The following is a 15984-nucleotide window of genomic DNA, read 5'->3' on the forward strand; positions in this document are numbered from 1 at the left end:
TGGGGGGCATGGCGGTGCCGGGAAAGGGGCCCTCGCAGGGCAGGAACCCCCGCTGCGTGGCCTTGGGGTGACCCTCGCTGTGCCCCCCAGGTTGAAGCCCTGAAGCGGTGGTGTCGGGAGGTGATGGGTACCCCAGCTCGGGTACCATAACCGGGGCTGGAGGCAGCATCTTCTCCTGCATCCCTGAGTACGTGACTCACTAAGCTCCCGTCCGTCAGTGCAGGTGAATTCATGCTAGTGACCTCTTAGGTCTGACCTCTTAGGTCTGCCCTACGGCTTCAGGATCCGTTCTTCAGGGAAGCAAAACTCATCCAGAGCCGCTCAGCCGGTCCTGCCCGGCTGTGGAGCAAGGCCACCGCCATGGAGCCACCATCGCGCCTATTGAGATACTTCATGGACTCTTAACAAGAAGCAGCTCGTGCGTGTGGTCCCTTTGCAAGATGAAACACGTAGCAGCATCACCACTGGATAAGCTTTCGGAAGTCCTGGCTTGTTTTTTAAGCTTGTTATTTAGGCTGCCCGTTGTGATTTTTGGGCGCGCGTGTCCCTGCTCCCTCTTCTGAGTGGTGCTTCCATCGACCAACAGCTCGTGGGTCCCGAGAGCTGTGCCCCTGGGGATGTTCTCCCTCGAGCTCAAAGCAGCAGCAGTCGACCTGGACCGACGCAGCGGGGTGTATTTCGGAGCTGCCGGGAAGGAGCTCTCGTCGTTGAAGCTACCCCTGAGCAGATGACTGACAAGGTGATGAACGGGAGGGTGCCCCTGCCTGAAAAAGCCTTGTCCGAGGGCTACGCCCGGCTGCGGTACAGGGACACCTCTCTGCTCATCTGGCAGCAGCAGCAGCAGAAACTGGAGTCGGCCCCCCCCAACACTTACCTGAGCCGGAGTCGGAGCATGTGGTACTCGCAGTACGGCAACGAAGCCATCCTGGTGCGGGACAAAAACAAGCTGGATGTCTCCAGGGACACGGGGCAATCTAAATTTTGTTCTATTATGTAATTTCTATGGGTTTGCATTAGAAATCCACACACGGAGACAAACCAGACCTGCATCAAGCTGGGGGAGATGGGTTTGCACCATCCTCACGACAGACCTGCGGCTAAAGCAGCGTGTGCGAGATAGGCCAGAAAGGCTGCCTGAAGTTTACGTTTGTTTTGACTGTTGGTAGCATCAGATTTTGCATGTCATTGAGTGTGTGTAACGAAAACAGTCTCGCTGAGGAACTCATGAGCCTGCGTTTGCTGCCTAGCATCTTGGCAGGGTCCATGCTGGACCATGTGTTGCTTGTAAGTGGCTTGTGTACCGTGAGAAACACCCGCTGTCATTTGGGAGCCATCCCCAGCAGGCACTTTTACTTGCTAGTCCTTACGCATTGCCAAAGCTCTGCGAACGCTGGTGGGAGAGAGGCGAGCGCGGATCCGTTTCCATCGAGGCTAAGATTTTAGGAAGGTGATTTGCAAAACTACCCAGCCGTTACTTGTTCTGCTTGCCCTGTCTCCCTTTAATTACTGCCCTGGAAGTGGTCTCTCACAACTAGGTAATGAAGTGATTTATTGTGGGGAGGGAGAGGGAAAGAATGTATTGAGAATTTCATCTGAGCCTTCAAAACACCTGGCAGGAAAGGTTGCGCTGCAGTTTCATCCTGTGCAAAGCAAAGAGCCCTGTCTGATGCCACAGTTTGGCATCATGGAAAGAACAGACGGGACGCTTCTGGAGTCGGTGGAGCCGACTCCCTTCACGCAGCCGGATCCCCAGCCCATGCTTTGGGAACGGATCACCAAGTGAGACACCTGGAAGGGAGGGACAGGCCCAGGAAAGCAGCAGGAAGAAAGCTCCTGTAAATACACACTCCTGCTGCTGAGGAAACGCCTACGCAGTCTGTACCTGCCCCCGGAGATCAGTCGCAGAACAGAACAGTCTACTGAAGTTTGCTTTGCATTGAAGTTTTAATGCATGCAGTGGCTTGGAAGGGCTTATCTTCTAATTCTGGTTGGATAGTAGATTTGGTGCATGTATTTTAAAAGTTGTGTCTGGGAGTGTTTGTTTCAACTAACTGAAGGATTTTAGGAGGGAAAAATACTACAGTTGCACTTCTTGGGAATAGAGACTGCTTTCAGGTTGTTTCTGTTAGAGCTGAATCCCTAACTTGCTCAAGGCATGATCACGCTGAGAAACTCAACTCAGCAAGCACCTACATCTTTATTGAAAACAAAGCAGTACCACTTCCAGCGGTGCTAATTACGTGCCCACGGTTCAGCATTAAAGTATAACACTGGGCTTAAGTCATAGAGTCCCTTTATGTCCTGCCTAGGACGTCCTCCTGCAGCCCTGTGTGCCTAATCCAGCAGCGCTTAGGTATGGGCTTAACTTCAAGCAAATCAGTATTTGATGTTGACTTCAGTATGGATTATTTACCTGCCTAAAATTAGGCACAGTCATTACTTCCATTATATTTATCTAAAACCTCTTTTGTGTTTTTCAAGCACTTTATTTTTTTTTAATACAGTGAAGAAGAATCTTTCACCTCTCCCGTGTGGGTTAAATGCTACAACACACACACTCATGTTTGCTGAACTAAACGTGCTGAGCAGAACACGCCTGTTTCAACGCGAGATCGTAGAGGTTTGATGTACTCAGCCCTGATCCGTAGCACATGTACGCACTGCAAACCATAGGCAGCTCATTTTTTTTAAAGTACTATTTATGCATGTGTTGATGTTTGGTACCTTATGTGTGTGCTCATAAAACTAAACCTGCTGATGGACCTCAGTGCTTCGCAGACCTGCGCATTGCTCTGCACACTTAAATAGTCCTCTTGGTCTTGCCAGGACTAGCTCTGGCTGGGAAATATTTTGGTAAATAAATGTTTTTCAACTGGGGAAAAAGCATTCAACAAGATTCACAAAACTAGCGAGACCAGCTGCCCTTCGGGCAGTGCTCCTGTACTGAGCGAGCTGCTGAAGGCAGAGCACTGCCTGGGATGCGGGACCCACCCAGGGCTCCCGTTCTCGGCTGAGCAAACGGGTGATTATTTATACAAATGGGCAGGAGGCTGGTCCAAGAGCTCCCCTGGAAACTGCAGCTGGAGGCCAGCTGGAGAGGCAGGAGCAGTGGGTTCAGGGCCTTTCCAGCATCCAGCAGCCCAGGGGGGCACATGAACTCCGGGAGTTTAAGGAACAGCACATCCCCAAAAGCAGCTGTTCATTTTCTTTACTTTTCTTATAGGAAAAACATAGAGATTTTTTTTTTATTTCAGTAAGAAATTTGATTATTTTGGGTATAATCAGTCTCTTTTTTTTTTTTATGTGGCTCGTAAACCAAAATTCAGTTATTTGAAGAGTGTTAATTGGACTATATGAGATTAAAAACTCAAGTATGTGCATAAATTCTTCCAGGATTGAGGCTGGATATGACAGTACAGGAGTGTGACTTGTTCCTCCGTCTCTCTGTGAATGTGACTCTGCTATTTTCCATATCTGTGTGTCTTTATTAGTCACAGCAGGTTTGTGGAGTGGCTGTAGTGTTGATGCACTTGTTTAAAATGCTGTTGTAGCCTCTTTGATAAAGTGCATTAAAATGATTTGAATGCATCATCACAAGCAGCTATTTTTCTTCTGCATGCTAATCACTTTGGCACACGTGAGAATGACAGCTATTATCACTCCCAGTCCCCATCCAGGCAGAAGAGGGAAAGCTCAGCAGATAGGCAAGATTCCCAAGTTGGGAATTACCTTAGTTACTGGTGGGGCTGTGGGTAACCTCCCTCTCCAAAGCCACACCACTTAGCCTGAGAAGACTGGCCATGTCTGGAGGAGGCTCCTCCAGGTTCCCAAGCCCAACAGCCCTTGTCAAGCCTTAGAGGTGCATCTGGGGATGAGGACAGCTTCTGGATGTCACACACGCAATAACCTCGATCGCTACAGGTCCTGGCGTGAGCTGAACCTCAACTGTGTTCTGCCTGTCCTCAACTTCCTCTAACTCCGTAAGCAGCAGCACTGCTTGATGCACCTAGAAATAACTCACTAGTAAATGCTAAAGAAAACATCCTCCTGTGGGGCAACTGCTTTACAGGAGATTTTTAGAGGACAGATTGAACAAACATTTCCTTTGGGGGTATCATTGATAGAATACACAGCCACACTGATAAAACAGCTAAACAAAACAGGTTTGCTGAAACCTTAGAGGAACCATAGCTTTTAAACCCAGTGAGCAGGAACAGGGTTAGAGAAAGATTAACCCTGGGAAAACCTGGCTGTTGTAACCCTTACCTTATAAATAAACCATCAGGCATGCATCTGAGAAAGCTAACAGCAAAACCAACCTGAATCCTCTCCAGTGACCAAAACAGATTTTGGCCACCCTACCACACCGTCAAGACTCTGCTGTGAATGTGACCAGCCACGCTGGGCCCCCCCTTTCCCAGCTGCGTCTCCCACATCCCGGTCACCTTGGGACCGCTGACCTGCGGGGCAGGGGGTGCAGCACCGGCTGGTGGAGCAGGTCTCGCTGCCAGTGCTGGTGGGAAATTCCCTCTGGTTCCTTCAGGTCCCAGTGGCTTGAAATTAGTCAGCATTAAACCTGGGTGAAACTTTCATCTCTTTTTCAGCTGAACTTACCTCAGTCAGATGCAGTTCTTGCATAAACTAAGATCCCTTCAGATTGTAGGCTTCTAGGAAGAGAAAGTCCTTCCTTGTCTGTCCTGGTGCATTAAAGCAGCCCGAGTGTTTCCCTCACCAACAGAAAGGTACATTTAAAGCACATCAATGCCAAGCACTGAACTGTTATTCAGAGACCCCCAGCCAAGCTTGCAGTGCCCCAGACTTGCCCCCTGCTCTGAAGGCACTTTGCCATTAGCGCTAACAGCAAAATCACTTCCAAATTACTTCAATCCTCATGGACGAGGATTCTTAGTATACTTATGTTTGTCTCTTAGCAATGCTACTCAACTGACTGCTCGATCAAAGCCCTTCAAGTTTTCAAGTAGAGCCAGTGCAACACCTGACAAAGGAGGTGAGGAAAGGGAAAGGGAGAGGAGAGGGGAAAATATGGGATTAAACTGCACACACAAAACAATTTTTCTTTTTATTATGAAAACAAAACAAATGCCCCAGGACCAGGGTCCATGATTACCAGTAACATCAAAGATTACTTTCTAATTCTTTTTTTTTTGTTTTGTTTTGTTTTTTTTTTTTTTTTTTTAATTCTGTTGTGTTTGAGGCCAGCAATTTGCAATAAACAAGCTAAACTACTTACATTGACTCATTTCTTTTCAGTAACTGACATTTACAGGAATATACTAGAAATGGCACTAAAAAGTTTTAAGAAAAAGAGTTACGGTAAATTTGCATGCACATCATACAGAAAAGTAACATTTTTTTAAATATTAAAAAAACCTCAAAAAACCAAAACAAAAATACAACAACAAATCTTTCTGGATTGGTTATGCCGGTATCAGGGGTAAGTTCTAAGTGGCCTGTGTCAAATCCTAGCTGGTGGTTTATTTACTTTTAAAAATGACATTTAAAAAGATATGCAAATACCATTTCTTTTAAAAAATGCATCTCATTGTTTTACAAGCAAGATAATGCTGCTAGTGTAATGAATCCTTGCCCTAAATTTATCTTCAACAATGCAGAGCCTGCCCACAGTTAGCCCTAGTGGTAACTGCTTATGTTTGAGAATACGTCTTTTTAAAATCCAGTACTAAAAAGGTTGTGGTTTTCCTTTGTCATGCCCCGATCCCTTCCCCCTAGCTCCAACCCCAACTTTAAAAAACATCATTCCTTTCAAAACAAGGAAAAAATTAAAAACTGGTCTAAGAGTCCCCAAAACAGAGAAAGAACTAGATTAGGTAACTGCAGTCTGCTTCTACCACATAGAGAACATGGAAAGAGACCTCACTGGGTAACTAATTTGTATATATACACGCACACACGTGCTTGTGTATGTGTGTGTGGGGGTGCGTGCATCTATTATACACACACTCACAAACAACAGTTACATAGTCCTGAAATACCAGTTCTACAGTTACAAACCCTGTCGGTAGGAAAGTTTAAAATCACATCAATACAAAACTGAAATGATTTTGTATAGACAACATTTGGTTAGCAGAAAACTGTTGTACGCAACAGATTCCTTTAGCAGGTGGATCAGGGCCTGAGCCCGTGGGATGCAGATCTCGCTCTGGTCCCACTGAGCCTGCATCTGATGGTATGCCAAGAAACAGGCTGACCTCACAATCAGATAAAGTTTAACAAAGTTTTTAAAGGTGCAGTAATGCTGGTTGATTGATAATAGGTCTGGTCAGATATTGTTTTGTCAAACAGGAATTCATCAGAAAAAACAGTTTCAATAAAACTATTTGTGTGTATGTATACATAAGAAATCATACTGATTTCAGCAAAGTTTCCCCTGGAAAACAAAGTTAAACTTTGTTCGTTCAAGAAAAATTATACCATAAAAATTTCAATTTTTTTTTATTCTTAAGTTTAAAAATGTTATTTCAAATGTTATATGTTTGATCATTTTAAAGTTATTTCATGACATCTGTACTGACATGTCATGCAATACAAACTCAGTTAAATAAATGCTCTATTGTTTCCGTTTCCAACTCATTAAGGGCTGCTGCTACTTACTATGGACTGAAAACATCTCTTCTTTCCTGGAGACACTCTGAGCTGGAGATACAAGAGGCACCACTACTGACATGTCGGGAGATAATGAGCACTACAAACAATGTGAAAATGAAAAAGTGTAAGAACAACATTTTGAAATGAAGAGTCACCAATAATGAAGAATCACCAATTTCTTTCCTGAAATGAAGGTCATGCCAAAATGGATTTCCTCTGTGAACTGCCATTTCATAGGGAACACTTTACTTCCCATGAAAACAAAGTTTCCCAGTAAATGGTAGCCCAAGTCACAGCTGGGTATATCAAAGATATGCAGGTGGTTCTTCATATTCCTTGGTGGTTTTGGTTGCTTGTTTTCCTTGCAAATCCCCAAGCTAGGACAGGTTTGCCAACTAAAATAGGGATCCTCCTCCAGCACTGCAGACAGTCCCAGGCCAGGCCCCTTTCCATCACTTCACGCTTGGTCCCCAACCCTTTGGCTGTAACCCTTCCACTGATTTCAGTGGGACAGACCTATGCGTGCCAGAGAAATGTCTGTAACCTGGCCGTAGCCAGCGGGGTTGCCCCCAGCGTCGGAGGATGGTGGTACGTGGCAGAGCCAGGTCCCCAGGCTTTGTGTGGTGGTGATGCTGGCGAGAGCGGCTGCCGGGCAGGCTACTACTGCCTCCAACACCGGCTGTGGTTTGTTCACCACACAGGAGCACATTTTGTCCACAGCGACCACCACGTTACATCAACGGCATAGCTCAGGTTAATGCACACGGAAAAAGGTTTCAAGCAGGGAAAACCAGGAGCTTGTTTATCCAAGTTGTCATGGTATTGAATTGGTTGCAATTATTTTAATTAAAATACTAGTTGGTTTTGATAATGCAAGTCTCAGACAATAGGAGAAACACAAATGAAAGCCAACCCCATTAAAAAAAACCCTAAGTTCTTAATTAGGTGTATATTACATTTCCTCATAGTAAATTCTGAAAATATATTACTAAGAATTTGTCTAGGGAAAGATTTTTTTTAAGGGCAGAATTTAAAAAAATATAGGAACTAAAAATAACTCCATTGTTAATGGAAACAAAAAATTATTAATTTCAGTAAGAATCAGAATACCCTAGTTCATCCACTTTCAAATACTATGGGAAACTATCTGGAAAGACTTGAGAGCCTCCTGTCAACAAGCCAAGCACCCCGGTGATTGCAAAATGAGCCGAAGATGCCCAGCAACTTACAGGAGAAACTCAGTGCCTCACAGCAACACAGCATTGCGCTCTCAGCCCTTAGCAAAAACATGGGAATTTTTTTCTACAGCAAACTGTGGAGAGTATGTTTTTGTCACTACGCAGATAAAACATGGACAGAGGCATGTCAGCTGTATGAGACGTACATCTGAACACTCTGAAATGCCGATCTTTTGAAAGATAGATTTTTAAAGACAGATGCATAAGATCTAGTTTATAAAACCTCACTCGATGGGCTATAAGTGACTGGCAGTTGAGCATGGGTGCAGTTAGACATGCAAACCATGGAGTGCTAATAACGGGCTGGCCCTGTTGCTTCCCTGGCTTTCCAGTAAAGGGATATCCCCCAGACACCATACATCCCAGCAGGCGATCTCCTGTCCTAGCTCTCGGAGGCTGAGCGTGCAATGAAAATCGTATGCTGGGGCTGAGTCCTCCTCCAGGGCCACTCATTTATGTGAGAAATAAAAGCTGGTGCAATCTGCACCACAGGGCCCCTGGTAAACCATTATTAGAGACCACAGCAGGGCAAATTTTAGGGCTACCCCACGGTAGAGAGGCAGCCTTAGGGGCTGGTGCTGGGAGAGGGAAAGGCATAACTTTCTGTTAAACTCTGTATATTTTTTCTTTACAATAAAAAGTTAAGAATTTACAATAAATTTCTGCCCCTCAGATTACAAATTTTATATAATTATAGAACTGGTGTTTTCCTAAAATTGGATTACAAAAGAAAAAACCCACTGTTCTACAAAAACAACAAAAAAAAGACGGGGAAAAAAGACCTCTGGAAATATTACAGAGAAAATAATAATGTGCTGCATCAAGAAATTGTATCTACCTGTATGTCTCAAAAATCTGTACAAAACAGGAAAAAAGGGGGCTGGGGTGAAAAGATAAAGGAGAGAGAAAACAAACCCAAAAATGAACACACCAAACATGACAGAGCACCAGACACACAATAGACTGGACTGTAGCACCTGTAGGTATAAAGTCCATTGGATTTAAATAAAGTCTCAGGTTTTTATTTGCTTTTTTGTTGTTTATTTGTTTTTTTTTTTTTTTTTTTAAATCTGCTTCAAACCACATTAAAAGTCTGCATTTCTGCGGGTCTGCATAATGCAGCTTTGCTTTTGTTTTTTTTTTAGTAAGTTTTAAATGACCAATGGTGTTTAATAAATAAAGTACTTATATATACATGAAACTAGGGACAGTGAAAACAGAGTGTATTGCAGCAGTGCAGGTCAAAACATTAGGCTGGACTCAAAAAATTGCAAGCCTTAAAAAATTGTCTTTTTTTTTTTTCTTTTTATTGAGGTAAGCATTTCAGTGTCTGGAAACCTGCACCCTGCATGACACAAAGTAGCATTCCCTTTCTAGGAGCTCACTATTGAAACGATAAGGAGGGGAAAAAAACCCACCCAAACACACACAACATCCCTCTCCAATTCCCCTGCCAGCTCAGCCTCAGCTGGAGCTCAAGTGCTCCTTTATTTTAAGCCCAAATGGAGGTGCTTGTCATGGAGAAAGTACTTAAGCATGTGTCTAGTAACGAGCACATGACTTGCCTTGGTCACTCTGCAGGGATCACTCTGAGGTCCAGCTGAGAACTTTCAGCCAAAAACTGTTTTCAATTAAATGAAAACATTCATAGAGTGTCAATTTCCTGGAAATCATCTATGTGATGTTAAAAATAACATTCCCAAGAAACTTCAGTGTCCCTTGCTCCCTTCATCCCAACGTATCCCCCAAGAAAAATGAAAATTTTGAGTGGAAAACCAAGAAATGCAACCACTTCTGTTGCTCATGTGCTTAAAGTTAAGTTCATGCTTAAATACCTTCCTGAACAAGTGCCTATGCCTCTACCAAGATTAAAAAAAAAAAAGCATGTTAGCAATCCACAGTACATGAGAACTTTTTTTATGTAAAAAGATGATAGCAATGACATTTTCATCACACTGTAGACTTTGAGATTAAGAATACTAGTGCTAATAACAAATACACCAACTAGTTCAAAAGCTAACATCTTTCAGATACAGTACCATTTTACAGAGATTTCTTAAAAAAAAAAAGTTTTTTTTACCTTGTGAGAGCCAGGCAGGCTTATTAAAAGAGAACATTCTGGGGAGAAGGAAGGGGTGGGAGGGAAATGTACTACAAACCTTGCAGAACTTGCTATTTATCTCCTGCTAAGAATTCAAAGTTCTTCCATTTTCAACCAATCTTCTTCAGTTAAAATGTATTTTAGAGACTTTATGCAAAGGGAACTATTTGTCATAAAGTCTAGTCACACACACACGCACACGCAAAGATCTTTGACCTATTAAAAGAGCGCCCCCCAAAAAAATGGAAGATACCTTTTATAACACTGAATTAAAAAATAAAATAAAAAAGTCAGAGAAAGAGAGAGGAAAAAAAACCTGACCACCGTGGAACAAGAGCAGTATATTAAGGAGAGAAAGGAACACTGCAGAACATCGGAGAGGGTGATGTCCATTTTGTGTTTTGTGTGTAAGTGTCCGTAATTCATTCCGAATCGCTGCTGTCTGAGCTGGAGCCGCTGGAGCTGCTGCTCCCAGACTCGGAGGAGCTGCTGCTGCTGAGCCGGGAAGGGCCTCCGGAGGGAGCCGAGCCGGATTTCTCTGCGGGGAAGAAGGCAGCGACGTGGTTACTTGCAAGGAACTGAAATAGAGAAGGTTTGCCCACAGCCTTCATCCTCTACAGCTTCATTCACAACTTTGTTTTGCCTGGGCAGCTTATTTACCCGCAGCTTTTGCTTGCTGCAACAAGACCTGTCACATCAGTGGATGGCAAGGTTTCTCAGGCTGCAGGTGACCACGAGAGTTTGGGATCCACGCGTGAGCCTTACAGGAGGGCAATGTCCTCCACAGCCCCATGGTGCTCATGTGAGACGGCGCACAGCACCTGGGGAGCCTCGCGTGCTTCAGTGCAACCTCTGAACACAAGAAAACCCTGCCTGACTTGTGCAAAGCAGAAACAAGCTTAGATTGCACTGGAAGAACCTTTTGTACCATCTTTCACACTATTGCACGACGTGGGAGCTTGAGCTTTTTTTAATCCCACAGCAGAGAAAAATTATCTATTAGATACTCCGTGGTGCTGGTCTGTATGCACAGTCCTGCACAGGCTAACAGAGGAGAAGATCCTCTTCCCTCTGAAGGATAAATTGCCTCCAATACATCTCACATTTACCACCCAGGAGCACTTCCACCTGGACAGGGACCAAAGCAGCCCCCACACAGTAACTCACTGTGCCCCAACACTAGTGACCAACTAGAGTAACTGCCACAGAGATAAACCCAAGCCTACAAGAAGGCAGTAGTTTTGCCTCAGTAAGGACGTCTATCTACATACACAACTTTTCAGGCATTGTTAGCACAGTAAAACCAAAGCCATTACCCTTCTTTGCAGGTTTCTTGTTGTTGTTTAGCTGCCCACTGACGTCCTGTAACCGTTTTTCTAGTTCTTTCTTCTTTTCCTGAGCTAACTCTTCTTTTGACTTTGCTGCTTGCTTTTTTCCACTTGCAGCTGTGGAGGAGGAACGCACAATTTCTGAAACTGCATGGTTGCAGGCAAAAAAGAGTGGACATCGCTATTTTACAGGGCATGTAAATCTGTGCAACCACTCCGCAGTGACACTGCTAAGATCAAGTGACCACACAGCAACTACACATCCCAGATAGAGGACAACACATGAAGTTGTCTAGATCATCCAATCACCATCATCCTGTAACATGCACTTTTTAAGAGAGACCTTCTGGAAAGTATTTTAGAAGATAGAAATATCCATGTAATAATCTTGTAGTTACAGGTTACTTACCAGCCAGTTATATGGTCAATAGTTACACATTTGTAATTACAGAATTGTTACATGGGTTTTCTGCCCTGTAAAATAAAGTGTCCCATTAAAGGTTGTCAGAAGTAAGCATCTGCCATTAAAACTTAAGATACCTCACACAAGCGTCTACTGTGGTTTATGTTGCTTTAAATATGAAACAAAACGAAAAGGACAAATTAAAAACCGAGGCAAAGGCTGGCAGACAACAGGAACGTAGCTGCATCAGTTCGGATGGAAATGATGAGAAGTATCAGCGATACTCATACTTCTGAGCAGAAGAAATATCCCTCCAAAGACGGAGTAATTGAACACAGGTGTTGGCCAGTACCAGAAGCACAAAACAGGGGCCAGATATTTCGCCTGATCCAGCAAGGAAATACCTACATTTCTGTGTGCTGTTCTAAAGCAATGATTTAAAAAAAAGAAATCTGGAAAGCACAGTTCTAAGAGGGTGCGCCCCGAACACTAAGCATTGCAATAGACAGCAGACAGCAGGAAAATCCAGCTGGGGTCAGACATGCCAGCCTGCCAGCCCAGGGCACACCAGTCTCAGAGGAGCGGACGGACAGATGTCTGAGGTTATCTGTGTTACTCTACGTTTTGGTTCCAAAACAAAAGGATGCTTCTTGTTCCTAACCACTACGGAAAATCTTTTCCTGAGCTACTCCAACAGTGAAGGACTCGGGGGGGGTATAGGGGGGTGGGAAAATCAAAGCAGTGTATTAAAAAGCAAAAAAGAAGGGTCAAAGTCTGAGCTTTGCTTAGGCCTACCTGAAAATCCTGTGGTGAAGAAATGGAAGTGCTCTGCAAGAGTTGTGAGCGAGTAGCTATCATACTCTTAACAGGACAACTCCCTCTTAACCAACAAGCAGATGGACAGAGCTAGGACCACTTCAGGTAAGTGATCCTATTGCTACTCAGCTGGAGCCAAATTCGCAAGGGACTGCAACAATTCACTCTCTGTGGATGAGGCACAGAGAAGTCTGTCCCATACCGTACCGTGCGCTCAGCAGCGCATTAACGTTAATCCTCTGATCTGATAGAGACTGAGGGTAATATGGTGATCAGGCCATCTAGGAAGAGCAGTTCTGGGGTGAATATACAACTCAGACACTTATACCCAGAATCCACAGTTACCCAGGTAACTTAGTGCAAGTCATTTATTCCCTTGGTGTTTTGGATCCCAACCACGCTTTTTGTTTCATTCCTAATTAGATGCTAAACTATTCAGGATAAGAAATTGATCCTTCTAGACGTGTGCACGTAACACCTAACACAATGAGACTGAAACCTTTACAGTGCCTTCTAGATTCTACATAAGTAATAAAGGCATCACATGGGTCCTCCAGGACAATAGTCCTCCAGGTCTCCACGGCATGACATCATGGGAAGAAAGAACAGAAAAGCAGAAAGTTTCTGTACATTTTCATGGGAGAAAAGAATCTCTAAAAAGCCCTGTCCATCACATACCCAACAGCTGGATAAGAGAATCCCAACACACATGCCCTGACTCCAAAGCTGAGCCCAAGAGCTGGTGGGGGAACGTGTGCCCCAGGAGGTAACTTACAAAATGGTTTCCTTTGTTTTTTCTGTAAACAAGATTTCACGTATCTCTCCAGTTCTCGTAAAGTTGTGGGCTTCAATGTTTCAAAATCTATTTCTATCTCATCAGGATTGGAGTCTCTGAGGGAAGGTTCCCGCGACTGGATGATGTGCACCACCCTGCCCAACTTCTCCCCAGGCAGGCGGTTGATGTCCAAGCTGAGTTGCCGTTTCTCATCATAGGTCATGGGCAGACCTTCCTCCTCCTCGTCTGAATCGTAGGTTGCAGATGCCTGTTTGCCTCCTTTCTTGGGCTGCCTGGGGGGGTTGGCAAGCATGGAAACATTCATGGGTATATAGGAGCAATGAACTAATTTTTCTACTCCCCTTGTAACAAACATCCCAATGCTCTTGGCCAGACGGCTTGAACAGCACCACAACTTCTGAAAAAGTTCAGAAATCTGAGATCAGCTGTCCTACTCCTATTATATTTTAGCCCTGTGAGGCATGACAACAAGCCCATGTAGCAGCAGGGGGGCAGCAATGAAATGGCACGTTCTTGCTGGCTGTGCAAACGGCAAAAAGCAAAGCCTTATCTGAGAGTGATCAGGCAGGGATTCTGAGAGAGTTGGACAGTGGAAATGTGATGGTTCCACTGCCAGCTCTAACTTAAAGACTCCCTGGAGTTGTCTGGGAATGGGGACACTATTCAATACCGAATTAACTGCTCTGACAACCGAGCTTCACCAGGAATTTGGCAGGGGCAGGAGGGACAGGAGAACTGGGCTGGAGGCTCTTGGCATTCCCCTTAAGGCAACATGCAGAAAGCAGACTCTCACCTGTTAGCTGTGGTCGTGCTGTTTGCTTTCTTAGCTGGCGCCTTCTTCTGTTGGGTTTGTTTTGGTGGTTGAGCCACCTTGGGTTTCTTCTCCTCCTCAGCTTTTACTTTGTGCTTTTCTTTTTCCTTCTCTTTATCTTTTTTCTTCTTCTCTTTTTCCTTCTTCTCTTTTTTTTTCTTTGGTTTGTTCACTGGCGCTTGTGACAATGCAGCTAGCTGCTCATGGACGGCCTTTAGCTGGGGGAGAACAGTGAGAAAATAAATCAGACTTCAAGGCAAGATAACTGATGCCTCCACATACCCTTCCTCTACATCCCAATGTGTAAGTATACCCCCAAGTCAGTGATCAAGCAGCCTAATGACTGAACTCAGGAGACTTTGCTTGATTTGAAATTCTTTAAAAAATGCAGTGCAAGTGTGCAGAAGTTGGCTCAAATGAAAACATCATTCTCGTTTTATAGGGGCAAATAAAAATTAATCTTAATAGTTCCATCTAGAGTGCTGACAACGTGGCCTCTGGAATCCTGGGTTCACTTCTTGGCTCTCTTACTAGCTTGCTTTGAGACACCAGATAAGCTATTTTATTAATGCTTTGGTTATATTACAGTAGCGCACATAAGCACTGTAGCATCTGGTATTGTAAATCTGCATAATAAGAAGGCCATGGCTTTATCGTCTGCAACCACAACAGTCAAAACAGCTCACTTCTACAGACGAGGTACAGGGGGACAATATCCCACAGGAAGCTTGTGACAGATTTCATTAATCCTGAGCTCTCATACAAAATGGGTGTCTCTGTTCTTCCCAGATCCCTAGTATTGTCTGCACCTTCATTCATACTCTGGGATTCCAGAAGGAAGCACAGAGCATCAGCACTGAGAATGGGTATCTCGAAAATTAACATTACATCAAACATGCACTATAGCTGAGCGGTTTTCCCCTTTAGCTGGCAGAAGGGGAGATTGCTTTGCTGCATCTCAGCCTAGATGGGATTTTTAAGACCAAAATGAAACCCTTCCTGCTATGCCCTTTCTACTGCACAGACACAGATTACAGCTTGGCCATTGCAATACCTGCTCCTGGAGCTCCGCCAGCCGAGTCGCTCGCTCTTCTTCTGAGTCCGAGCTATCTGAGTCGGAAGAGCTCTCCTCACTGCTGTGACTGCTCTCTGTGCTTTTGCTCACCACTGGTGCTGTTGCTGGAGGTGGAGGTGGGGCCTCTGCAGGCTCATCAGGCATCTTTGCGAACCTCATCTCAAAGACATCCTACAAAAAGGGGGGAAAAACTGGTGACAAAAGGAGCCTCAGCCACCAAGATGACATTTTGGTCTTTTAAACACACCTGGCACCCACCATGGGTCAGGGTCTTACTGCACTACACAAGGTGCTGTACAAGTAAATAATAATGTACAGATGGGCATACGTATTCTGTAAGCCCAAGAAAATTCTCCCATTACTTTATACAGCAATGAATATAACATTTTAGGAGTGGAACGTGGCGTTGGGGCATGCCATGTGAAGAGCACAACAGTTCTGCAGCAGAGAACATGGCTCTTTCCAAGGGCCGGAGGAATCACCAACTCTCCCTTGTTGGTGCCAAGAGCAGATCCAGGCCTGGATCTCTAAATCGACACCTGGTAGCTGAACTAAACGTACTCTGGAAGACGCATTTGCCAACACCTTTACCTGGAGCTTCCTGGCCATGGCTACCACTTCGTGGTCTGGAGGATTGTACTTGTAACAATTAGAGAACATTAACCGAATATCTGCTGCAAAACCTTGTGCATCCTGGTATTCCCGACTGTCCATTTTTTTCTGCAAACAAACAAGCCAAAGGGAAAGGGGAGAAAAAGCCATAAGCAAAAGGCATTTGTAGCAACTGCA

General features: G+C 44.5%; 2 protein-coding genes across 10 annotated transcripts in view; one reads left to right on the forward strand and one right to left on the reverse strand.

Moving 5' to 3' along the window:
• The first annotated feature begins 222 nt into the window (after positions 1 to 222).
• Positions 223 to 1129, forward strand: BRD3OS (BRD3 opposite strand). Its single transcript, XM_075170684.1, has one exon. It carries the CDS (start codon positions 728 to 730, stop codon positions 995 to 997), a length of 270 nt encoding a protein of 89 aa, XP_075026785.1. The 5' UTR covers positions 223 to 727; the 3' UTR covers positions 998 to 1129.
• Positions 1130 to 9150: 8021 nt separating this feature from the next.
• BRD3 (bromodomain containing 3) overlaps positions 9151 to 15984 on the reverse strand; it is a 37722-nt gene continuing 30888 nt past the window's right edge. For 6 of the 9 annotated variants that reach the window (XM_075170683.1, XM_075170681.1, XM_075170679.1 and 3 more), the window contains 6 exons: positions 15787 to 15915; positions 15175 to 15366; positions 14103 to 14338; positions 13289 to 13581; positions 11283 to 11411; positions 9151 to 10504 (listed from right to left, as the gene is read on the reverse strand). In XM_075170683.1, coding sequence (XP_075026784.1) covers positions 10389 to 10504; positions 11283 to 11411; positions 13289 to 13581; positions 14103 to 14338; positions 15175 to 15366; positions 15787 to 15915 — 1095 coding nt within the window. In that variant the 3' untranslated portion in view covers positions 9151 to 10388. Of the gene's footprint in view, positions 10505 to 11282; positions 11412 to 11703; positions 11769 to 13288; positions 13582 to 14102; positions 14339 to 15174; positions 15367 to 15786; positions 15916 to 15984 lie in introns of all 9 variants that reach the window. The other 3 variants (XM_075170682.1, XM_075170680.1, XR_012676795.1) reach the window with 2 other exon arrangements.

The sequence above is a fragment of the Calonectris borealis genome, chromosome 21 (genome assembly GCF_964195595.1).
Source record: "Calonectris borealis chromosome 21, bCalBor7.hap1.2, whole genome shotgun sequence".
Taxonomy (NCBI): domain Eukaryota; kingdom Metazoa; phylum Chordata; class Aves; order Procellariiformes; family Procellariidae; genus Calonectris; species Calonectris borealis.